The 25,788-nt window shown below is 46.8% G+C and overlaps 2 protein-coding genes across 4 annotated transcripts in view; one reads left to right on the forward strand and one right to left on the reverse strand.

The window, feature by feature from the left end:
- The window catches only part of NME6 (NME/NM23 nucleoside diphosphate kinase 6), a 41,478-nt gene extending 16,662 nt beyond the window's left edge, over positions 1 to 24,816 (forward strand). Inside the window, exon 6 of one of the 3 annotated variants that reach the window (XM_030811873.1) lies at positions 24,512 to 24,816. In XM_030811873.1, the coding sequence (XP_030667733.1) occupies positions 24,512 to 24,582 (71 nt within the window). In that variant the 3' untranslated portion in view covers positions 24,583 to 24,816. Of the gene's footprint in view, positions 1 to 24,207 lie in introns of all 3 variants that reach the window. The other 2 variants (XM_030811874.1, XM_004087907.3) reach the window with 2 other exon arrangements.
- The window catches only part of ZNF589 (zinc finger protein 589), a 33,820-nt gene continuing 23,011 nt past the window's right edge, over positions 14,980 to 25,788 (reverse strand). The window contains 2 exon segments of the mRNA XM_003257004.4: positions 14,980 to 17,761; positions 17,764 to 18,024. Coding sequence (XP_003257052.4) covers positions 16,551 to 17,761; positions 17,764 to 18,024 — 1,472 coding nt within the window. The 3' untranslated portion in view covers positions 14,980 to 16,550.

The following is a 25,788-nucleotide window of genomic DNA, read 5'->3' on the forward strand; positions in this document are numbered from 1 at the left end:
GTCCTAGCTACTCAGGAGGCTGAAGTAGGAGGATTGCTTGAGCCCAGGAGTTTTAGGCTATAGTGAGCTATGATCATACCCCTGCACTCTGGGTGACAGAGTGAAACCCTATTTCTAAAAAATTAAAATACAATAGGCCCTTGACAGCTAAGATGGAAAGCCCAGCTCAATAGCGTGCACAGCTACAACATGGGATTAGAGGCCCAGGATTGCCTGAGTCTCTCAGAGTGAGAAGCCTGGAACTAAGGAGAATTTCCAAAGGGGCAGGGGGCAGGGTAAGGCAGGGAGGGTGTGCAGCTCAAGAGAGCTGGGGCTGGAGGCTTGAGTCAAACCAAGAATGATTAAAATTGAGAAATTCCAACAGTTCCCCCACCCCCAAAAGTAGATGCCAGAATTCTCATGCAATTGAGTCAGAGAATTCTGGCATTGGGAGTGAGAAGGGTAAGATATAATCTCTCTGAAAAGCATTTCAGTCATTTATAAACCTCTGTGATTCAAAGTTTTCTCATTATAAATGGGGATGTCAGTCTCTTCCTAAGGCTTCACACTTCTTATTTTAGGTCCTGGGAGAGAAGATAGCTCCTCCCATCCCTCTTAGAGCATTTTACAGAAGCAGGTAGTTTGGGTTGGTTTGTCTTCTGGTTAGCCATTGAAGATTTGTACTCATGGGCCTGGGAACTGTGGACCAAGACGGGAATTTTAGGTTTCCTGTAGGTTTGCCTGTCCCTACAAAGGTAATACAGATGCTCCTCGGCTTAACAATGAGGTTACATCTGGATAAATCCATCTTAAATTGAAAATACTGTAAGACAAAAATGCGTTTAATACACCTAACCTACTGCACATCATAGCTTAGCCTCACCTACCTAAACGTGCTTAGAACACTTACATTAGGCCAGGCACGGTGGCTCATGCCTATAATCCCAGCACTTTGGGAGGCTGAGATGGGCAGATCACTTGAGGCCAGGAGTTTGAGACCAGCCTGGGCAAAATGGTGAAACCCTGTCTCTACCAAAAAGAAAATATATATATATATATATATATTAGCTGGGTGTGGTGGCACGTTCCTGTAGTCCCAGCTACTTGGAGGCTGAGGTGGGAGGATTGCTTCAGCCCTGGAGAAGGTTGCAGTGAGCCAAGATTGCACCACTGCACTCCAGCCTGAGTGACAGAGTGAGACACTGCCACAAAAGCAAACAAACAAACAAAACACTAGTCTATGGTTGGGCAAAATTATCGGGCAGCACAGTGAACTGTAGCGTCCATCGTTTACCCTTGTAACGTGTGGCTGCCTGGGAGCTATGGCTCACTGCCGCTGCCCAGCATCATGAGAGTATCATATTGCATGTTGCTAGCCTGGGAAAAGATCAAAATTCAAGATTCTAAGTACAGTTTCTACTGAGTGCATATAATTTTCATACCATCATAAAGCTGAAAAATGGAAGTCAAACCATTGTAAGTGGGGGACTTTCTGTGCTATGGATGACTGGGTGGTAACCGGGTCTCTGGCAGTGCAACCACAGTTGAGTGGCTTTTTTTTCTCTCCCGAAATAACATCTCTTCCCAGACACTAGACATGTTTTTCCTACATAGTCTCAATCCGGGACGTTTGTATCTTTTCCGTGGCTCCGACCCCCAACTCTTTCCCATCTTTGGATGTTCCAGGTGGGGTTTCCCTACAAATTTCCAATGTAAAGAAACCTCGCCCACAAATTTTAGATGATCCTATAAGTGAAAAATTGCAAGAAAATGGAGAACTTGGATTTAAGGAAACAAAGACAAAGAGTATAGACTGTTAAGTCTGATTGTGACTTAAGGAGAAATATATCAAGTTTAGGGAAATTTGGCAGCTTATGGACATTTTGAAGGACTGGTAAAATATAAATTGATTTATAGGCTCTAGTTCTTTGCCAAAAGAGAGGAACAGAGGATACAGGAGAGTAAGAAGACAACTGAGATTATGAGTTCCCACAGAATATAAATTTGAAAGGGAACCCTCCCAACACAAATTATAATTCAGGCAAGAGCTCTTCCTCTGGTTTAGTGGTCCCAGGAGTCACAGGCTTACACTTGTCTCAATAGCTCTTGTGTCTATGTGATATGGTTTGGCTGTGTCCCCACCCAAATCTCATCTTGAATTGTAGCTCCCATAATTCCTACATGTTGTGGGAGGGACCTGGTGGGAGGTAATTGAATCTTGGGTTGGGTCTTTTCCTGTGCTATTCTTGTGACAGTAAGTAAGTCTCATAAGACCTGATGATTTTATAAACGGAAGTTCCCCTACACAAGCTCTCTTGCCTGCTACCATGTAAGACATGACTTTGCTCCTCATTTGCCTTCAGCCATGATTGTGAGGCCTCCCCAGCCATGTGAACTGTGAGTCAGTTCAACTTCTTTTCTTTATAAATTGCCCAGTCTCGGGTATGCTTTACTAGCAGCATGAGAACAGACTACTACACTACGCTTCAGGGCCTCCCAAAAGCAGAGCATGAGATGGCGACTTGTGTGCAAGTAGTTTATTTTAGGAAGGGATCTCAGAAAACAGGCATCGGGACACTAAGAGAGTAAAAGAAAGGAGAAGGGAAGGCCATCCCAAGCATAGGGTATTGAGCTGGTTACCACTGTGGACAATGGGCTTCAATCTAGTTGGTGGTCGTCTGTCTCCCACCAAAGCCTAGGAGGCTGGTTGTTTGTCCATTGGTTTCATCATCCATTGTCAGTGATTTGCCAGGGAGACCTATCCCGTTTGCAGTCCCAGACTTGCATACTGCCAGAAAGCCTGAGGGGCTCTTGCAGGCTTCCCACACTGCAGCAGAGAAGCTCCTAGAAGCAGCATGAGAGAAACGGTGAGGTCTTTGATTTCACCTGAGTGCAGCTATGGTCAGGGTAGGAATGTGGGCCAAGAGGACGTGAGATGGGGCATAAAAGTTGTTCAGTGCCATCCTCCCCTGCCTGTGTTTGGGTCTGCCCATGCGCCAGCTCTGCATGTAGCTCAGCATATCACAGAGTCAGGCAAGAACCTGGTGAGCTGTGATCCTCTACTTAAGACTCAATATAAGTGGATTAGTGGAAAAGATAACATTTCCCACCATTACAACTGGGCCTGAAGCCATAATTGATTCTTATTACCTCCCTCCTTTATCAACCATATTATAATTCCTGCCCCCAGAGCCAACCTTTACAGGTTGAAGATGCTTACCTACTGGGAAACAGACTTTCACTTCCAAGAGGTCAGATCCCTTAGCTGACTTACCCTGATAGAGAGCTGTGATTGCTGCAAGTGCCCACTGATGGTTATGCCTGGGTATGGAAGCATTCAAAGAACCTCCTGGGTTCAGATATACTTGAGTAGCAACATCACCAATGCATGATAATCAGGGTCAATAACCTACATAAGTATAATGGCTCCTCCCTTTTCCTGCCAGCCTACCATCATGGGAAAGCCAGAATGACCAAGTTAATAACATTAGTTTAGCAGATACTTCCTGTGCTCTTTGGTAGAAACATCTCCCCACTCTGTCCCCACTAACAAGGAATTCTAAGCTGGAAGGATCCAATGTTCCAGGGATAACAAGTACAAATGTTTACCAGGTACTATTTCTGCAGTGCTTTATCATAGAGGTTTCCAGCTTGGAAAATGTCAATAGGCCACGTTGGAATCCTCACATGAGAGGTCCCTGGAGAGAGGTCTGGTGTAGCAGACACCTAAATCTTGCTTGTATCAGAATTCGATTTTTTTTTTTTTTTTTTTGAGACGGAGTCTTGCTCTGTCGCCAAGGCTGGAGTGCAGTGGTGTGATCTCGGCTCACTGCAACCTCTGCCTCCTGAGTAGTGATTCTCCTGCCTCAGCCTCCTGAGTAGCTGGGATTACAGGTGCCAGCCACCTTACCTGGCTAATTTTTGTATTTTTAGTAGAGATAGGGTTTCACCATGTTGGCCAGGCTGGTCTCGAACTCCTGATCTCAGGTGATCCACCCACCTCACCCTCCCAAAGTGCTGGGATTACAGGTGTGAGCCACCACGCCCAGCCAGAATTAGTCAGATTTTAGGATACCAGAGGAATTTGAAGAACCAGGCTGCCTGGGGGCAAGGAATTGAATAGAACAACCCCTCAGGCCCAGACTTCAGATGTTTCCAGAATCCCAGGCTAAAGCCAAGTACCATTACTTATTAGCTGTGTGAACATGGCCAAGTTATCTACATTTGTTTTTATTTGCTCATCTATAAGATAGGCATGCTATTGTTACCAACATCATAATTTGGTAGTCTCTCTTCTTTGCTTGGGAACAGATCAGCTGGTAGAGATGGGGTTTCACTATGTTGGCCAGGCTGGTCTCGAACTCCTGACCTCAAGTGATCCGCCCACCTTGGCCTCCCAAAGTGCTGGGATTACAGATGTGAGCCAGTGTGCCCAGCCAAGTGGGGCTTTTGAGCCAATCCAGAGTCCTGTTGTGGCTCCCACTGCAGACTGTATTAACGGTTCACGGATGTTTTACATATGCTTGTACTGAGAATGCTCACGTGTGTCACAGGATTCTCCCTTTCAGGGTTTTTCACATAAAGAGAAGTGATCTCAGTTCCCTTCTGGCCGGCTCAACAGAAACAATATAGACTCCCAGGAGAAGGAGAAATCATAGCTTTAATGACTTAATGACTGTCAAAGACCTAATTGGACAAGGTTAATGAGGCAGAAAGCAAAAAGCCTGGATTGGGAGCTGGGCTTCAAGGACTGGTTCATCTTCCAAAGGTAGGTTTGGTAGTGAAAAAAAAAAAAAAAAAAATACAAGCTGTTATGCAACTACTATCTGCCAGACACAAAACTAGCTTCCATATGATTATTATTTCCTATAAGAGAATAACTTCCAACATTTAAAAATGTTTATTTATACCCATATGAAATGACATAAGAAGGTTAGATGTATTTGTTTTAACAAATTTGTAATTTACTACTAAATAGTAAATTCATTTTCTATTCATTTGTGTACATTTTACTTAAAATTACATAAAACACTTACTAAGATTAAAGAAACAAAAATTTTTCTTTGAGACAGAGTCTTGCTTTGTCACCCAGGCTGGAGTGCAGTGGTGCAATCTTGGCTCACGGCAACCTCTGCCTCTTAAGTTCAAGCGATTCTCATGCCTCAGCCTCCAAGTATCTGGGATTACAGGCATGTGCACCACACCCAGCTAATTTTTAGTAGAGACTAAATGTTGCTTAACCTTGGCCAGGCTGGTCTCAAACTCCTGACCTCAAGTAATCTGCCAGCCTCAGCCTCCCAAAGTGCTGGGATTACAGATGTGAGCCACTGTGTCTGGCCCAGATATACCAGATTTTTTAAATCTTCAGTATAGATTCAGCTTGAGAACAAGAGGTAATATAGAAATCCATAAAAGCTTGGATATTTCAAAAGACAGATACCTCTTCCTGGTATCTATTAGAACATTTCACAGAAGTTCTCACTTGTCAGCCTCCCACCACACAAAATTCTCCCCCATGGAATTGGAATCTCCAAGTTCAAACCCTCATCTAAGCATCTCCCTCCCACGCATTCATCATTCCACAACCTCTCCTTTGGGCTTACTCTTCTTAATCAAAGATGGCCCTGGGGAATCAGGGCCCTTGAATCAGGGTGAACAGTGGGATTCATTTCCCCCATTGGCGAGCAGCCCCGGATTCCTAATCTGAGCCCAGCGTTATCTCAGTTCCCCAGGAGCTATGCAGGATTCACAAGTCCTGAGTTCTACGGTTCTGAGAGCCCATGATCCCTTGAAGACTCATTATAAATGCCCAAGTTTCACTCCACCCTTGCCTGTTCCTTTCCTGGAGAGGTTTACCATAGGGCCCAGCATCTGAATCACAGGAGCCAGTTGTGGAGATCTTGATTCTCACCTCACTCCAAGGCCTAAAAAGAGGAATTCCTGAGGCCAGGACATGAAGGGACCCCTCAAGATGGGAAAGGAGGGTTAATAAGGCAGGGGAGAGAAGAGAGTGATGTTGGAAAGGAACAGCTGTGGAAAACCAAGACCCCTGGGATTGCACTGAGCGAGCACTCCCGCAAAGGCTTATGGGAAAGTGGCCCCTAAATGGAGACCACTAAGATGCTAAAACTGGCAAAGTGAGGTGGAGCCATTCCTCAGAGAGGGAGAAGGTAGGGGATCAGTGACAGCTGGAACCGATCTTGGGAGGTCCTATCCTCATTCCCCAAATGTTGGGCAAGCAGCAGAGGTCACAAGTAGCCCCTTCAGAGCCCTCTGTGGCTCCTCCCAAAGCACTCTTCCCCACCATCCTACCCTGCAGGCACCACTTCAATAAAATTTGGGAAACAAAGGGAGAATTCAGTGCTGAAGAACAAGTCCACAGGGAGGGATAAAGAGCAGTCCCTAGGTGTGTGCTGAGAGAGAAGCTGCACTGAGGGACAAAGCTCAAGGAAAGGGGATGAAGGATTTGGAAGGCCAAATACAACAACCGAAAAATGGGCAGAGCCAGGGAACCTTAGGGGTAGGGTTGAAGGATGAGGTTGACAGGGAGACAGCCTGCCTTGATCTCAGTTTGACTTACTGGGCCTTGCAGTCATTTGAATGAGGCCCCCTATCATCCTTCAGAAATGAGCTGTCAGCCCCTACACCAGAGACTCAGCTACTCCTTTCTCCACGCCTCCTTCCCCTGCAACCCTTTATTGCAAAGATCTCACAACACCTCGAGCTTGTTACTGCACAGATGAGGCCATTACAGCCCTGATTTCATCCTCTTTTCGAAGAGACAAAGGAAGGGGTGATTCTTGACTAGAAGGCACCCAAAGCCATCTGCCCTGGCCTGGACAGAGGTCACCTCTGCATCTTGTTGGATATAAAATGCTCTAGGAATAAATGCTTGGTGCCATGAAGTAAAACCAGCACTCAGGCAAATTATTTCAGCAAGGCAATTTACTTCTGCAAAAGGGTGCCACTTGTGTCAATCAAGATCACAAGAGCACACAGAACAAAGGAGACCAGGGGGTTTTTATCTTTAATGCAGTCCCTAACTCTGTGTCACTCCCTCATGGGCTGTGACCGGACCGCACAATCTGAGCTGACCCGATTGGCTACTTGTACATATTTTCCCAAATATAAAAGGGGAGGGGGACATGAGGTACAGAGGTGGAGCATGTGAGATGTGCAGTTTCAGGGAAACAAAGGATACAGGTAACCAAGGGAACAGATGTGAGTTATTGATTAGAGCTAATGGGAAGGGGGGTAGGCTGTTTACAGTAACTAGGGGCAAGGAAGAACAAGAAATTTGAGTTTGAGAACAAGGATAAGGAATTTAATAGGCTAAACCCTTTGACGAGAAACTCAGAAAGATTTATTGCATCTTACAATTCCTCCCTTTTAATTTTCTTACGATTCTTTCTCTTCAAACTTTTTAAACATATCTTGGCTTTGTCATTCGATTTGATCTTTTAAAAGGAAAAGCTTACTTGAATAAGGTAGAGGAGAACTAAGGGAGGCTTTAGTAAGTGGTGTTTGTACAATTCTTTGTATTAGACCAGATGCATGGTATGACACAACACCCAATGAGAATGAGGACACCTCCTACAACTGCAAGGGAAATAAAAATTGAGACCCTGATTCCTTTCCATTTACTGAACCACTTTCCTAGCCATACTGAAATGGGGTCTTGACTCCAGAATTCTTAGCTAATTCATTGGATAAAACGGTAAGTCTCTGCAAGGAAGGCCTTTGTTATGCTCTCATCGGGGGCAGTGTTGTTTGGGATGAAGGCACAACATTGGGTTTTAATCATAACACAGACTCCACCTTTTTCGGCTAATAACGTGTCTAGAGCTATTCTGTTTTCCCAAGCCATTTGGCTAGTAGGCCCTAATTGGTCAGCTATTCCTTTGATAGCATCCCTGGTGTAATTAATAAACCACTGCTGGTTATAATAGATGTAATTTATCCAAGCTACATTTTTATTAATAGTTACCCCTGGAAACATGGATTCAAATCCTGCAGCTCTTTGGTCTCGGGCTTTGAACCTGTCAGGAACTCCCCCTGGGACTCCAATGGCATCTATGTAAACTTGAGAGTCAAAAGACCCATAAGGGGCTTCTCATTTTTCGGTGTTGTGGTTTTTCTTTCTCTGGCTGATGAAATGCCAGGGTGAAAAGGATAGCCAATTGGATAAGAGCACAAGTGCCGCTCCAGTTACTTGGCAGTGTCCAGTAAGGGTCCACCGCAATACCACCATACATCCACTCGAGGATGACTAAGGGTAGACTGATGGGTAAGCTCTTGGAAGGGCTTAAGCTCACTGCATCCCATTAAGCTTCCAAGGAATGCCAAATTCTCCCCCTGTTGTGAGAGACATGAGGTGAAACTGACACTGGGAGATGGAAGCTGGATGGTCCTCAGGGGCTGACCCACAGGGTGCTGGACTTCAGGATATAGCAGAGAGTGCTTGGCATGATTTGTTGCCCCAGGCTGTGGAATCCTGGAAAAAAAGCTACCATACAGCCCATGCCTGGTCGATTGAAGGACCATCCTAGTGGAAAGGGGATAATCTGGGCCTCTGGTCTGCAGTGTGTATAAGGGGGATAATCTGGGCCTCTGGTCTGCAGTGTGTATAAGCATAACAATTGCTTTTGTTTAATGTGCAGACAGAATATTGAATCCATTCTGGCCGGGCGCGGTGGCTCACGCTTGTAATCCCAGCACTTTGGGAGGCCGAGGCAGGTAGATCACGAGGTCAGGAGATCGAGACCACGGTGAAACCCCGTCTCTACTAAAAATACAAAAAAATTAGCCGGGCGTGGTGGCGGGCGCCTGTAGTCCCAGCTACTCGGAGAGGCTGAGGCAGGAGAATGGCGTGAACCCGGGAGGCAGAGCTTGCAGTGAGCCGAGATTGCGCCACTGCACTCCAGCCTGGGCAACAGAGCGAGACTCCGTCTCAAAAAAAAAAAAAAAAGAATATTGAATCCATTCCAACCAGCCATTTACATCTTGATATCCTGTTTCAATTGTTAGGGTCTGTCTTAAATCTTTTACTTCTACAATATTTACTTTGGCATTGTTGTTAGGTAGAGTAGAAGGTTCAGATGGAGAAGAAGAAGGGGGTCAATAAAGCATATTTTAAAGAAGTCTTATGGTCATATCCATTGACCTCTGCTCCTAATCCGTACAAGCATTCTAAAGGGGGCACAGGGTTGGTGGAGGTAGGGGCATTAATAGAGATTGTTACTGGGTTACAGTGGTGAAGTTGACAATTAGAGGGGGTGATTCCTTTGGTAAGGCAGAGGCAAGATTTTAGGTCGGTACAGCTTTCTGGGGAGGTCCCGCCGTGTTCTCTGGTAGTTAGGATGACATCTGCCCATTGACATATCTCCCAACTTGGGGTGCCTTGGTACCCCCGCCATGAGCAAGGCACGGGGTCAGTGGCTTCTCTGAAGGGGCAGAGGTATTTTTCTGAAGTAGAGACATATCTTTGCCAGTATTCATCCTTTTGACAAGGCATGACAAGGCAAGCATCAAAGGTAATGATTTGGGGTGAGTCTGACCTAGTTACATTGATAACAAGGTCAGCAAGAGAATGAGGAGAGAAGAAAGGGGAATGGAATAGATAAAAGAGTGTTAAATGTTGCTTAACCTTAGGTTTGAGGGTTTTTTTTTCCCTTGGATAATGGCCCACGACTTCGGGGATGGCGGTGCTTTCTCGACTTGGGTGTGATGGGTCTATCTTTTCTTGCTGTTTGGACTGCAGTTTCAGTGGTTAGAAGCACTAGGCTGGCTCCTCAGGCTGGTGTCGAGGTACTGGAAACTCTAGGGGTGGTGCCTGTACTGGAAAATTGTGAGTTCTGAGGGAAGAGAAAGTGGAAGATAAACCAAGTATGTAGGAATGTTGGATTGCTTTGAGAGGTAGTTTGGATTCTTAGTAGGGTAATAAGAAGTCAGAAGACATTTGATTTATGGCAACCAAGTCTCTAGACTTGTTTGGCTCAGGGTATAAATTTCTGTACACGTATAAACTTTGACTGTGCTATACATGGCTTGGGGTCTTTAATGAGTCCTCTAATGTAGGTGGAGATAGGACTTCCTTCATAAGAGGTTTGAATAACATTTCTCTGAGTTCCCTTTAGCGCCTACAGGGGAAACACTCCCGTAGCGTTATCTGATTTGCTAGGTTACTTTCTGGCTTATCTGATTTGCTAGGTTATTTTCTTGACTCTTGAAAGACAGGCTTTTTGGTGCGTGGGGACGTGGACAATAGCTATGTTTTTCTTTTCTGGTAACTGAAGGTTATTTAACACTAACTCCTCATAAACAAGGCTTTAACTTTTACTATTAATTCAGTCTGAAGTTTTCTAAATGTATGAGCCACCGTAAAGGCGTATTTACAATTAGTATAGATGGTTCTTTCAGTTCCTGCAGGTACTTGAAAGCTTGACTAAGTGCAGACAGCTTATAAATTTGAATAGACTAATTATTAAACACTTTGATTTTCTCTAGGAACTTTTATTAATCACTGAACACTTGTTGCATTCTTTTTCCCTTAATCACTTTTGAAGGGGGTTTCTCTTAAGTTTGGCCGGACGTTTGTATGGTAATCAGTTAAATCTAAACATGTGTGCTTTCTTTTTGATTTGGATCTCTCGTTAAGAAACTTGCTAGGTTACGCGAATTATCAGTAGTTAATGTTAAACCATCGTTTTTAACAGAATAGCCTCATACTTATACACATGTAATTCTTTTCTGGTAGCACATTTTAATATAAGTGACTTCAAGAGGCTGGGTGTGGTGGCTTACGCCTGTAATCCCAGCACTTTGGGAGGCCGAGGCGGGCAGATCACGAGGTCAGGAGATCGAGACCATCCTGGCTAACAGGGTGAAACCCCGTCTCTACTAAAAAATACAAAAAAAATTAGCCGGGGGTGGTGGTGGGTGCCTGTAGTCCCAGCTACTGGGGAGGCTGAGGCAGGAGAATGGCGTGAACCTGGGAGACAGAGCTTGCAGTGAGCCGAGATGGTGCCACTGCACTCCAGCCTGGGCGACACAGTGAGACTCCATCTCAAACAAACAAAAAAAAAGCGACTTTAAAGAATCAAAGTTCTTTTCTGGTGGATATTTTTACGTTTAACACTGGCCTGACCACAATAAATGCTAGCGGATATATCAGCTGAAAGATTATTTACCACTTGCTCAGGAGACTTAGCTGCAGGGATGCCAAGCTGCTTGGAGCTGCGGCTGAGGCACCATATTACTTGGCCTTAGCAAAAGTAGGCAGATATCCCATAATGTAGTCTGCTCGGGGCATAGGCTGGGGCCTGGCCCATGGGTCTTGCAGAGCCGCCGTCAACATGGTGCTGGGACCTTGGACCAGCCGGGGCGCAGGAGCATGGGCTTTGCCTGCTGCTGGGGCGTACTATGGGCGGGACGATGCAGACATGTTGCGGTGGATCCTTGATGTTACCAGCCCAGCAAAAGCGACCTGGCGAATTAGGAGCTTGGAGTTTTTTCAGGGACGGGGACTTAGGCTGGGCCCGAGGAGAAGAGTTGGGTGTATTAGGAGGGGGACTAGGGGTATTAGGTGGAGGATGGTCTAGGGGATCTCGTGTGCTGTTCTCTTTGCCAGGATCCCTTCTCTCACTGGTTCTACAGTAGGGGCAGGTGCATAAGGGAAAAGGGAGGACAGGTCTTTGCTTCCAACAAAGAGCATAGTCCAGTTCTTCTTGAGAAACTGGGCTTTTATTACTTACATGTTGAATTAAAAGTTGATATAGTATACCCTTAGTCGACCCAAACTTTGGACAGAAGATTGAGGGACTGAGGACAGGTCTTTGAGACCAAATAGAACAGCAATATTTTATCATTTATTCCTTTGTCTTATGTTTAGTTCTCTTGTTATCTTTCCAACCTTTTAGCATGAGACCTAAGGGGCTATCAGGTGGTATATCTTTGAGACCTGGGGGACTATCAGTGGTATATCTTTGTTGCTTACTTTATCTTTTTTGCTTGTATTATTTACCATACTGGGTCCTGGCTAGGCTCAATCCCTCATATTAGGAATCTCTTGCCTAGCGGGGGCTTGCTGTGGCTCAACCCCTCATATTAGGGATCTCTTGCCTATTTGGGGGGTTCCTTGTGGCTCAACCCTTCGTATTAGGGGTCTCTTGCCTGTCCTTCACTGGAAGCTTTGCTAAGGCTCAATTAGCCTATCCTTTAGCTCCACCTGCTGGAGATTCCTTGCACCCTTCTTTCACTGTCCGCTCTGGCTGCTTCCCTTGAGGGAATGTTCCAGGTCACTTTTAGCATTCATGGCGGGTCAGTATAAACCCCTGACAGGACCCCCAAAGGGCTGCCCTAAGCCATATGAGATGACCACTAACTGCAGATTGGTCTCACTCCACACAGCAGTAGTGCTTGTTACCATTCATGCACTTTCAACCTCCAGAATGCCCCAACCCCCCCCAAAACCACTAAAGAAGTAATTTGTTGCCCCTGCGACGTTTTCTACCTTGGTCTGTGCAGTTTACCTGGTCGCCGCAGTATTGCAAGTCTATCTTCCCCACGTTGCTTAGAGTCCAGAGGTTTATTCATCACAACAGGTGGGTCTCGATCTCCCATTCCTGAGGCCACCGCAACAGGGCAGTGGGAAGTGTCTCCCCTGGGTAGGGTGACTGAAGACCCCTTCCCGAAGGAGAATGGGGATCCCGGACGAGCCCCCAGAATTGTTGGATATAAAATGCTCTAGGATTAAATGCTTGGTGCTATGAGGTAAAACCAGGACTCAGGCAAAAGTTTAATTTCTCTCAGCAAGGTAATTTACTTCTGCAGAACGGTGCCACTTGTGTCAGTCAAGATCACAAGAGCACAGAGAACAAAGGAGACCAGGGCATTTTTATCCTTAACGCAGTCCCTATCTCTGTGTCACTCCCCCATGGGCTGGGGTCAGACTGCACAATCTGAGCTGACCCAGTTGGCCACTTGTATATATTTTCCTAAATATAGAAGGGGAGGGGGACATGAGGTACAGAGGTGGAGTGTGAGACATGCAGTTTCGGGGGAACAACGAGTACAGGTAACCAAGGGAACAGATGTGAGTTGTTGATTAGAGCTGACGAGAATGGGGTAGGCTGTTTACGGTAACTAGGGGCAAGGAAGAACAAGAAAGTTGAATTTGAGAACAAGGATAAGGAAGTTAGCAGGCTAAACCCTTTGAAGAGAGACTCAGAAAGATTTATTGCAGCTTACAATCGCTTCCTCTGACTGCCTGGACCTGACAGTCCTCTTGCCGGACCATACCTGTGCAGTGTCTCGACAGTGCCTACATGGATTTTAATAGAAAATGAACACTTTTTTCTCCCCCTCATGTTTAAAGCAGATGTATGACCACTAATTTTTCCACTTGCATTTTTCTATGGGAGAAGTAACTTCGAGGTCTTGTGGAATGATGGTGTCCCACGTCCCACCCTTCCCCTGCCCAGCAACCCCTAAACACACACACATACACACACTTTCTGTGGCTTTTAGCTCAGGCCATGGGAAAGGGGCAGCATTAGTGAGAGGTGACAACATGTTAGCAGCCCTCGCTCACTCTCAGCGCCTCCCTGGCCTCAGCGTCCACTTTGGCCACGCTTGAGGAGCCCTTTAGCCCGCCACTGCACTGTGGGAGCCCCTCTCTGAGCTGTTCCAGGCCGGAGCCGGCTCCCTCAGCTGGCGGAGAGATGTGGAGGGAGAGGCGCGGGCGGGAACCTGGGCTACGCACGGTGCTCGCAGGCCAGCATGAGTTCCGGGTGGGCACGGGCTCGGGGGCCCCCGCACTCGGAGTGGCCGGCCGGCACCACAGGCCCCAGTCATTGAGGGGCTTAGCACCTGGACCAGCAGCTGCAGAGGGTGCACCGGGTCCCCCAGCACTGACAGCCTGCCCACGCCGTGCTTGAATTCTCACCAGGCCTCAGCGGCCTCCCCATGGGGCAGGGCTCGGGACCTGCAGCCCGCCATGCCCAAGCCACCCCCCACCCCCATGGGCTCGCGTGCAGCCCGAGCCTCCCCAACAGGCACTGCCCGTCCCATCGACCGCCCAAGGGCTGAGGTGTGCAGACATGTGGCATGGGACTGGCAGGCAGCTCCGCCCGCGGCCCCGGTGCCGGATCCACTAGGCGAAGCCAGCTGGGCTCCTGAGTTGGGTAGGGTCTTGGAGAACTTTTATGTCTAGCTGGAGGATTGTATATGCACCAATCAGCACTGTGTCTAGCTTGGGGTTTGTGGATGCACCAATCAGCACTCTGTATCTAACTAATCTGGAGGGGACTTGGAGAACTTTTATGTCTAGCTAGAGACAATCAGTGCTCTGTGTCTAGCTCAAGGTTTGTAAATGCACCAATCAGTGCTCTGTGTCTAGCTAATCTAGTGGGGACTTGGAGAACTTGTGTGTCTAGCTAAAGGATTGTAAATGCACCAGTCAGCACTGTGTCTAGCTAATCTAGCAGGGACTTGGAAAAATTTTATGTCTAGCTAGAGGATTGTAAATCCACCAATCAGCACTCTGTGTCTAGCTCAGGGATTGTAAATGCACCAATCAGCACCCTGTCAAAACAGACCAATATACTCTCTGTAAAATGGACCAATCAGCAGGATGTGGGTGGGGCCAGATAAGCGGATAAAAGCAGGCTGCCTGAGCCAGCCACTTGGGTCCCCTTCCATGCTGTGGAAGCTTTGTTCTTTCACTCTTCACAATAAATCTTGCTGCTGCTCACTCTTTGGGTCCGCACCGCCTTTAAGAGCTGTAACACTCACCGTGAAGGTCTGCAGCTTCACTCCTGAAGCCAGCGAGACCACGAACCCACCGGAAGGAACGAACAACTCCAGACGTGCCGCCTTTAAGAGCTCTAACACCACTAAGGTCTGCAGCTTCACTCCTGAAGTGAGACCACGAACCCATCAGAAGGAAGAAACTCTGGACACGTCTGAACATCAGAAGGAACAAACTCCAGACACACCATCTTTAAGAATTGTAACACTCACCGCAAGGGTCCATGGCTTCATTCTTGAAGTCAGCAAGACCAAGAACCCACCGATTCCAGACACATTAAGGTGGTAGGCCAGGCAGGGGGGAGATCCTACATTCCAGGTACCCCTAGCCCTTCCCCTAACCAGGCTAACCTTGGGGATTCCCTGGAGATCAACCACTTCCAGTGAGAGGGAGTGGACAAAAGCCTCTGGACCAGCCATTCCTTCTCTCTCTCCAAGTCCTTCTTCCTCTCCAGCATCAAAACCAAGCCTAAGTATTTTGAGGTTACATGAACATCTCTCCCCTTCTTTTCTGTGGCAGTCTCAGCAAATAAAGGCACTGGGGCCTTAGTGGATAGCTCTTCAAGGTATGCTCATTGACACAGGGTATCAGGTAGGGCTAGCCCCAGGCCAAGGGAGTAAGGCAAACTGTCAGAACCTGGGCCATATGGGCCCTGGGAGTGTGAGGAGAGATAAATGGCTAAAGGCCCTAGCACCATTCCTGGACATAATTTAGCCACCCGAGCATGGCTAAAACACTGGGTACTGAGATTGGAGGATTTAAGAGGAGCTGTGTTTAAAAAACCCTTAAACCTGATGCGGCATTGCTAGATCCCTGTCACTGAAGGCCAAGGTGACATGGCTATGTTTAAGTCCTGAGTCTGAAGAACTTTTAGAGTGTGGTTAAAGAATCTGGGATTTGGGACTGGAGGGTTAGGAAGGGGACCTGGTAAAGGAGTCCCTCAGATTGTAGGGCTGGAGACTGAACTCTGAGTAAAATCTAAAGGTGGGGTGGGAGAGGATACAGCAAAGGCTAGAGATGTAGAAAAAAATAAAGCAGGAGAGTGTCATGGAAGCCAATGGAAGAACACAGTTGCAGGAGGAAGTAGTCAGATGCAAAGACCATTCCTCCAAGGGGACCGTCACTTGACACCTCTGCTCTCAGAAGTTAGATCTCTGCCATCTTCACATCTAAAGGAATGTAAGGGGTCAGAAGACTGTCCCCGAAGCTCTTAGAACAAGAGTGGGGTGGGTGTACAGTGGACAGATTTGACTCCAAGTATCTCTTAAGGGGCCACTTCCAGCCAACACCTTACTCTCACTCCATGAAGGCTTCTCCCGAGTGTGTCCTCTGGCATCTGACAAGTGATGTCCACGTACAGCTCTGTCCACATTACCTTACAAACAAGCCTTCTCCCTAAGCATTTCCGCTAGTGTGGCTGATGGCTGACTTGTTGCTAAAATCACATCCTCACTCCTTGCACCTCTAAAGCTTTTCCCCGAGTGTGTCTTCTGGTGTGTGATGAGCTGTGACTTCCTCCTAAAGCCTCGCCCGCACTCCGTGCATGCATAAGGTTTCTCCCCCGAGTGTATCCTCTGATGTAAGCTGAGAGTGGACTTGTGGCTAAAGTTTCGCCCACACTCGATGCACGCGTAAGGCTTCTCTCCTGTGTGTGTCCTCCAGTGTCTGTTGAGGAGTATCTTCCGGCCAAATCCCTGCCCACATTCTCCACACACATAAGGCTTCTCCCCTGAATGTGTCTGCTCGTGTGCGAGTTGATTTATCACGAAAGCCTCACCCACACTGGCTGCACACATAAGGTTTCTCCCTGGAGTGTGTACTCCGGTGGTAGCGGAGGGCTGACTGAGCTATAAAGCCTTGCCCACACTCTCCGCAGACATAAGGCTTTTCTCCTGTGTGTGTCCTCTGGTGTCTGATGAGTTGTGATTTCGTGATAAAGCCTCGCCCACACTCCACGCATGCATAAGGCTTCTCCCCAGTATATCCTCTGATGTACACTAAGAGCGGACTTGAGGCTAAAGTTTCGCCCACACTCAAAGCACGTGTAAGGCTTCTCTCCCGTGTATGTCCTCCAGTGTCCATTGAGGAATATCCTCCGGCTAAATCCCTGCCCACATTCCCCACACACATAAGGCTTCTCCCCTGAGTGTGTTCTCCGATGGGATTTGAGCGTCGACTTCTGGCTAAATCCATGCCCACAGTCTTCACACACATGAGGTTTCACCTCTGAATGTGTCCACTGGTGTAGGAGGAGAGTTGATTTAGCACGAAAGCCTCGCCCACACTCTCTGCAAACAAAAGGCTTCTCATCTGAATGTATCCTCTGGTGTGTGTTGAGACATGATCTCCTTACAAAGCCTCGGCCACAATCTCTGCACACGTAAGGCTTACCCCCTGTGTGAATTATCTGGTGCTTAATGAGCTCTGACTTTTCACGAAAGCCTCGCCCACACACTGTGCACATAAATGACTTCTCCCTTGTGTGTGTCCTCTGATGTCTCATGAGGTATGGCTTGCAGCTAAAGCCTCGCCCACAATGGCTGCACACATAAGGTTTCTCCGCGGAGTGTGCACTCAGGTGGTTGCGGAGGACTGACTCAACTATAAAGCCTCGCCCACACTCTTCGCAGACATAGGGCTTTTCTCCTGTGTGTGTCCTCTGCTGTATGATGAGCTGTGACTTCCTGCTAAAGCCTCGCCCACACTCCCTGCACACCTGTGACTGCCTTTTGTCTGAAGATTTTTCTGCTGTGACTGCCTTCTGTCTGAACAGGTTTGACTTCTGGTTAAAAGCTAGTGCACACTCTCCAAACCTGACTGCTCCAAACTCTGGAGTTTCTGCCCTCTTGGAAATTCTGTCTACTTCCTCAGAGCTTGCATTCTGGGCTGGACTGAACTGTATCTCAAATATTCTGTTGCCTCCCCAAGAGCTTATTGGTGATCTCTGGAACAGGCTAGAGAAACCCACTAAAGCCCCCTCTCATTTGTACTCCAAAACAAGGGTCTGACGCCTCCTTCCACTCGTTGATCTTCTGCTTCAGCCCCCCTGTGATTTTTATCAGAAGGACGTTGTGACTGTGGCTGATCCTCTGGGCAGGGATTTCCTGGGTGGAATTGATTTCCTGCATGGAAACCTGGAATAGGATGATTGTGTAGCTCATCTTGGCTGAGGAACTGCTGACTGCCAAAGGCCAGAGGGCAAGAAGAGCAGGTATGGACTTCTGGCTTTGATTCTGCTGAAGAAAGAAAGTTTCCAGTCAGAAGAGTCACAGGACTCTTGTTTTATCATAAGACCTGGCCCATTAATAGTTCTCAATTATTAAAGTCTTTCTCCCCAAGATGTGCTGTGCAGGACCTATGTTTTCATTCAACCTCTTCAAACTTTTGATTTGGAAATCATTTCAAATATACAGAAAAGTTGCAAGAATATGAATAATACAAAGGGCTGGGCACAGTGGCTCACGCCTGTAATCCCAGCACTTTGGGAGGCCAACCAAGGCGGGCGGATTGTCTGAGCTCGGGACTTCAAGACTAGCGTGGGCAACATGGTGAATGCCGTCACAAAAAAGTTTCTGATATTTCCCATGATTAGATTCAGATTATACACTGCACTCCATTTTTACATATTACATATTTTACTTTAATCCAAAAAAACCCACAGCCGAATCTATTCTATATATTATTGCAACAGAGAATCTTCCAAGTAGGCATCCGAGACATCCTCAGCGCTGTAAATATCTACAATTATACTAAAATTATCCTCTACCATAATCACATAATGCCACAAGCATTTGTTTCCACTGAGAGAACAGTCTTTATGACCTATACAGGAATGCTCTTTGTGACTTTTCCTTTGAGAAGAATGGATGGATTGAGATAGGAGTCACTTAGTCTCGATGTCCCCCAATGTAGAATGCAGTACAGAATAGTATTGAAGAATGTGCATAGGAAGCCTTCCTTTGAGCTTCCCCACTCATAAGTAAATATTTACTAGAGGAAGATTACATGCCAGGTTCTACCAGAAGCGAGGGATTCATCAGTGGAGAAGACAGGCACAACTGACTTAAAGAAGGCTGGCTCTTGGTCCTCCAATCCAAGATCTGTTCTTCCCTGTTTTCCACAAGTCAGCAAATACAGTGTTACCATTTAGCTGCACTTTCCTAAGAAATGTCAAAATTAAATTGCAACTGTTTCTAACCAGCTGAAGATAACAAACAACCATGAACTTTTTGTAATCCAGGAGGCCAGACCCTTTATCAGCCTAACTGAAGACCTTTGCCTAACTAATAAATAGGAGAATTTTTTTTTTTTTTTTTTTTTTTTGAGACGGAGTCTCACTCTGTCACCAGGCTGGAGTGCAGTGGCGTGATCTTGGCTCACTGCAACCTCTGCCTCCCGGGTTCAAGTGATTCACCTGTCTCAGGCTCCCGAGTAGCTGGGACTACAGGCGCCCATCACTCCACCCAGCTAATTTTTGTGTTTTTAGTAGAGACGGGGTTTCACCATGTTGGGCAGGATGGTCTCAATCTCTTGACCTCGTGATCCGCCCGCCTTGGCCTCTCAAAGTGCTGGGATTACAGGCGTGAGCCACGGCGCCTGGCCCCATTTGACTTTAGTCACCCACTCCCACCACCACATTCTTCGGTTCCTGATTCTAGGGCAGCACTCTATGGCTCCAGGGCTTCATTTCTTCTGGATGGATGGGGGTCCTGGTTTCAGTAGCTCCTCTGGAGCAGCATAGCTTAGCTAGTCCTCATCCCTCTTCCTGTCCTGAGAGAGTTGGAGCAGCTGGGCTGCGCGTCTGGGAATCTGATGATCAGGATGTCTGGATGGCAGCTTTGCAAGCCTAGAGTAATCAAAGCCTGGAACACTCCTGGCCCTAGATGTAGTTCAAAGGCCAAAGTTGGTTAGCTTTCCCAGGAGGTATTGCGTCTATGTCAGGGGGCTTAATTCTCACTGGCTTCTTTTCTTCAAAGGCCTAGTCAAAGTAGCAAAGATCTCATTATTTATAGAACACAGACCTTTAAAAAGTTCAGAGTTATTTGTGGTGTATTTAGAGTATTTAGGAACACATATTTTGGCATCCTGAACCCTGTCTTGTCTTTTCTTACTTTATGACTGTGGACACAAAGTTACTAATCCTTCTAAACTTCAATTTCCCGATCTATGAAATAATATCAGCATTAAATTTGGTCTTTATGTAAAGCCCTACAGAGCACAAAGCACAATGCTGGGCCCATAGTTAGTGATATTTATTATGGGGTCTATTATTATTATTAAGGATAATAATAATAATATAACTTAGAATCCAAATTCAGGTAATAAAGACCATCAGAACTTAATACAAGTGAATAAATAAATAAAAATTTTGAGTTTATTTAATCGTCAGGCAAGGGAATGAATAGTAAAGAAACTTTACTGAATAGTTCACAGGGAGAACTACTAAATAGTAGGAAGGCAGTTTTATGGCATTTGTGCTAATTAAATATGGAAGACCAGGACTCTGCATAGGATGGAATGAATCCATGGGTCTATACATGTTTGGTTAAAACAATTCTTCTGGCCAGCACAGTGGCTCACACTTGGATTCCCAGCACTTTGGGAGAACAATGAGGGCGGGATCACCTGAGATCAGGAGTTCAAAACCAGCCTGGCCAACATGATGAAACCCCGTCTCTACTAAAAATACAAAAATTAGTCGGTCATGGTGGCGCACGCCTGTAATCCCAGCTACTCAGGAGGCTGAGGCAGGAGAATTGCTTCAATTCCAGGAGGTGGAGGTTGCAGTGAGCCGAGATCCCACTGTGTCCGGAATTGGTGGGTTCTTGGTCTCACTGACTTCAAGAATGAAGCCGCGGACCCTCGCGGTGAGTGTTACAGCTCTTAAGGTGGCCCGTCTGGAGTTGTTTGTTCCTTCTGATGTTCGGATGTGTTTGGAGTTTCTTCCTTCTGGTGGGTTTGTGGTCTCGCTAGCTCAGGAGTGAAGCTGCAGACCTTCGCGGTGAGTGTTACAGCTCATAAAAGCGGTGTGGACCCAAAGAGTGAGCAGTAGCAAGATTTATTGCAAAAAGCGAAAGAACAAAGCTTCCAGTGTGGAAGGGGACCCAAGCCAGTTGCCACTGTTGGCTCGGGCAGCCTGCTTTTATTCTCTTATCGGGCCCCACCCACGTCCTGCTGATTGGTAGAGCCCAGTGGTCTGTTTTGACAGGGCGCTGATTGGTGCGTTTACAATCCCTGAGCTAGACACAAAGGTTCTCTACGTCCCCACTAGATTAACTAGATACAGAGTGTCAACACAAAGGTTCTCCAAGGCCCCACCAGAGTAGCTAGATACAGTGTGTCAATTGGTGCATTCACAGACCCTGAGCTAGACACAGGGTGCTGATTGGTGTATTTACAAACGTTGAGCTAGATACAGAGTGCCGATTGGTGTATTTACAATCCCTGAGCTAGACATAAAGGTTCTCCACGTCTCCACCAGACTCAGGAGCCCAGCTGGCTTCACCCAGTGGATCCCGCACCGGGGCTGCAGGTGGAGCTGCCTGCCAGTCCCGCGCCGTGCGCTCGCACTCGTCAGCCCTTGGGTGGTCGATGAGACTGGGTGCCCCGTGGAGCAGGGGGTGGTGCTGTCGGGAAGGCTGGGGCCGCACAGGAGCCCATGGAGGGGGTGGGAGGCTCAGGCATGGTGGGCTGCAGGTCCCGAACCCTGCCCCACGGGAAGGCAGCTAAGGCCCGGTGAGAAATCAAGGGCAGCGCCAGTGGGCTGCCACTGCTGGGGGACGCAGTATACCCTCCACAGCCGCTGGCCCGGATGCTAAGCCCCTCATTGCCCAGGGCCGGCAGGGCCGGCCGGCTGCTCCAAGTGCGGGGCCCGCCAAGCCCACGCCCACCCAGAACTCCAGCTGGCCCGCAAGCGCGGCGGGCAGCCCGGGTTCCTGCTTGCACCTTTCCCTCCACAACTCCCTGCAAGCTGAGGGAGCCGGCTCTGGCCTTGGCCAGCCCAGAAAGGAGCTGTCACAGTGCAGTGGTGGGCTGAAGGGCTCCTCAAGTGCCGCCAAAGTGGGAGCCCAGGCAGAGGAGGCGCCCAGAGCGAGCAAGGGCTGTGAGGACTGCCAGCACGCTGTCACCTCTCACCACCATTGCACTCCAGCTTGGGCCACAAGAGTGAAACTGTCTCAAAAAAAAAAAAAAGGCCGGGCACAGTGGCTCATGCCTGTAATCCCAGCACTTTGGGAGGCCAAGGCGGGTGGATCACATAAGGTCAGGAGTTCAAGACCAGCCTGGCGAATATGGCGAAACCTCATCTCTACTAAAGATACAAAAATTAGCAGGGCATGGTGGCGGGCGCTTGTAATCCCAGCTACTCGGGAGGCTGAGGCAGGACAATCACTTGAACCCGGGAGGCGGAGGTTGCAGTGAGCCTGGATCACGCCATCACACTCCAGCCTGGGTGACAGAACAAGACTCTGTCTCAAAAAAATTTTAAATAAATAAATAAATAATAAAGCCACCTGGACCCCCATCCATCCAAAAGAAACTAAGCCCTGGAGCCACAGAGTTCTGCCCTAGAAGCAGGAACAGAAGAATGGAATGGGAGTGGGTGACTAAAGCCAATTTTTTCTTATTTTATTATTTTATTTTATTTATTTTATTTTATTTTATTTTTTTGAGATAGAGTCTCTGTTGCCCAGGCTGCAGTGCAGTGGCGTGATCCTGGCTCACTGCAACCTCTGCTTCCCAGGTTCAAGCAATTCTTTTGCCTCAGCCTCCCAAGTAGCTGGGACTACAGGCGTGTGCCACCATGCCCAGCTAATTTTTGTATTTTTAGTAGCGACGGGGTTTCACCATGTTGCCCAGGCTGGTCTCGAACTCCTGAGCTCAGGCAATCCACCCGCCTCAGCCTCCCAAAGAGCAAGGATTGCAGGTGTGAGCCACCGCGCCCAGCCTTTTTATTATTTTTTTTAGACAGAGTCTTGCTCTGTCACCCAGGCTGGAGTGCAGTGGTATGATCTTGACTCACTGCAACTTCCACCTCCCAAGTTCAAGTGATTCTCCTGCCTCAGACTCCTGAGTAGCTGGGATTACAGGCACGTGCCATCTTGCCCAGCTAATTTTTGTATTTTTAGTAGAGACAGGGTTTCACCATGTTGGTCATGCTGGTCTCGAACTCCTGACCTCATGATCCGCCCGCCTTGGCCTCCCAATGTGCTGGGGTACAAGTGTGAGCCACCGTGCCCAGCCTCTTCCTTCTTTATTCTACAATTTTAATAAACAAGACCCTTCAACTTAAAAAAAAGAAAGTCCATAATGTTCAGAGTAAAAGCCAAGCTGCTTAGAGGGCCCACTGGGTTCCACCTATTGCTTCTTTGACTCAACCTATTCTCCAGCCTTCATTTGCTCCATCTGAGCCGCACTGTCCTCCCCTCCTGATGACGTACACTGGCTGGTTTCTATGTCTACAGCACCCTTCTCCCATACATACCACTGGTATATTCTAAGAATGCAGAACTAGACCCAGCGTTTAATAGTCAATAAATACTTTTGAGTAAATGAGTGATAGGAGCCAAGTTAATTAAAAAAGGACTAGAGGGTTAGGCAGAAGATGTTCTCTAATACTGTCAGAACAAAAGCCTCCTTTTTATAACCTATATTTCGTAATATCTCACTCTCCTGAAACAAAATTCATATTTAATTAAATGTACTCACAACATTTTGTGTTTTTTTTCTCTCCAAGATGGAGTCTTGCTCTGTCGCCCAGGCTGGAGTGCAGTGGCGCAATCTCGGCTCACTGCAACCTCTGCCTCCCAGGTTCAAGCGATTCTCCTCCCTCAGCCTCCTGCATAGCTGGGACTACAGGTGCACATCACCATGCCCGGCCATTTTTTTTTTTTTTTTTTGTATTTTTAGTAGAGGCGAGGTTACACCATGTTGGCCAGGCTTGTCTTGAACTCCTGACCTCGTGATCCACCTGCCTTGGCCTCCCAAAGTGCTAGGATTACAGGCATGAGCCACCGCACCCAGCTGCAGAATGTTTTAATAATGTAATGCCCTATCTGAAACATAAAAAAGAAAGGAGCCAGGCGTGGCGGCTCATGCCTATAATCCCAACACTTTGGGAGGCAGAGGCAGGCGGATCATCTGAGGTCAGTAGTTTGAGACCAGCCTGACCAACATGGTGAAACTCTGTCTCTACTAAAAATACAAAAATTTGCCGGGTGTGGCGGCACGTGCCTGTAATCCCAGCTACTCAGGAGGCTGGGGCAGGAGAATCACTTGAACCAGGGAGGCAGAGGTTGTGGTGAGCCGAGATTGCACCACTGCACTCCAGCCTGGGCAACAAGAGCAAAACTCCATCTCGAAAAAAAAAAAAAAGTAATTTACAATAAAAATATTCATTTCAATATGTAATCTCTTGACAGGGCTACATTATGAGACATACCAGATCAATCAAGTGCTTACAGGAAGATCATTGTGGACATGATAGCTACAAATGCAGACACACATGGGTGTGCGTTATTGATGACTATGCGTGTTCTAGTGGTGACAGACCTAAGTGTGCTATGCAAGCGGTTACTCAAACACCACAACCAGCACTGCCATGAGTGATGTATTTTTTTTTCATATTGGTGAACACCTCTTGGTAAAACTCAAAACTATTTTCTCTTGATTTACAATCTACCATGCAAAAATTATGATATTATCTAAAATAGATTTATATTCTAGATTCAGAACATTACAAACAGATCCATGGGCTACAGGGGAAAATAAAGGAGAGAGAGAAGAAATTGATATAAATTAAGAGAATTTTTTAGAAGATGAAATGTGTGGATCTCATCTGAATCCCGATTCAAATTTGCAAAAAAACTTTTGAGATGATCAGGTAAATTTGAACATGGACTAGGTGCTGGATGATACTGAAGCACTACTGATAACTTTGTGAGTTCTGATCATGATACTGTGGTTATATAAGAAAATGTGAAGCCGGGCGCAGTGGCTCACACCTGTAATCCCAGCACTTTGGGAGGCCGAGGCGGGCGGATCACCTGAGGTCAGGAGTTCGAGACAAGCCTGGCTAACATGGTGAAACCCCGTTTCTACTAAAAATACAAAAAATTAGCCGGCTGTGGTGGTGCACACCTGTAATCCCAGCTACTCGGGAGGCTGAGGCAGGAGAATCGCTTGAACCCGGAAGGTAAAAGTTGCAGTGGGCCAAGATCGCACCACTGCACTCCAGCTTGGGCAATAAGAGTGAAACTCCATCTCAAAAAAAATAAAATAAAATGTCTCTATTTATTGGAGTTGCACTGTGATATAACAGGAGTGGTATGTCATGATATTTGAGATTTGCTTTAAATAATTCAGCAATAAGAGAAAAAAAGTGATATAGAGACAAAGGGAAAGATGGATCAAGGACGAAAACAGTTTAACACCTGAAATGGATCCAGTGAGATCCAAAGTTTCAGGGTCAAGATTAATTTGAATCAGATTATTTTAAGGCAATTTTAACATATTCTTCAGAATCAACAAAATGTATGAGCATAAAGATAGAGAGTAACAAGACCAGATGAAACAAGACCAAATCAGATTGGCCAATTGAAAGCTAACTTAAATGGATGAATCTACACTGAAATAGAAATAAGCAACTAGGATTGAAATGAGGCCAATTCAAATTAGATTAAAGCAGTGCAAAATAGGTCTAAGCAGATGCAAAGAGAACAAATCAGAACTATTTAATTAATAGCTTTGCCAGATGAAGACAAACCTTGAGAAAGATGCTGAGAGAAATGTGAGGAACTTTGAAAATCTGACTCTCATCAAGAACTCAGGAATATCCAGAATAATTTTGTATTTGCTAACCTAGTAATCAGTTTTAGTTTTTAAATAAGTGGATAAAAACATGACGTATGATATCCAGTGTTGCGGGAAGTCAGGGACCCCAAACGGAGGGACCGGCTGAAGCCATGGCAGAAGAACGTGGATTGTGAAGATTTTATGGACAT

The sequence above is a fragment of the Nomascus leucogenys genome, chromosome 4 (assembly GCF_006542625.1).
Source record: "Nomascus leucogenys isolate Asia chromosome 4, Asia_NLE_v1, whole genome shotgun sequence".
Classification (NCBI taxonomy): Eukaryota; Metazoa; Chordata; class Mammalia; order Primates; family Hylobatidae; genus Nomascus; species Nomascus leucogenys.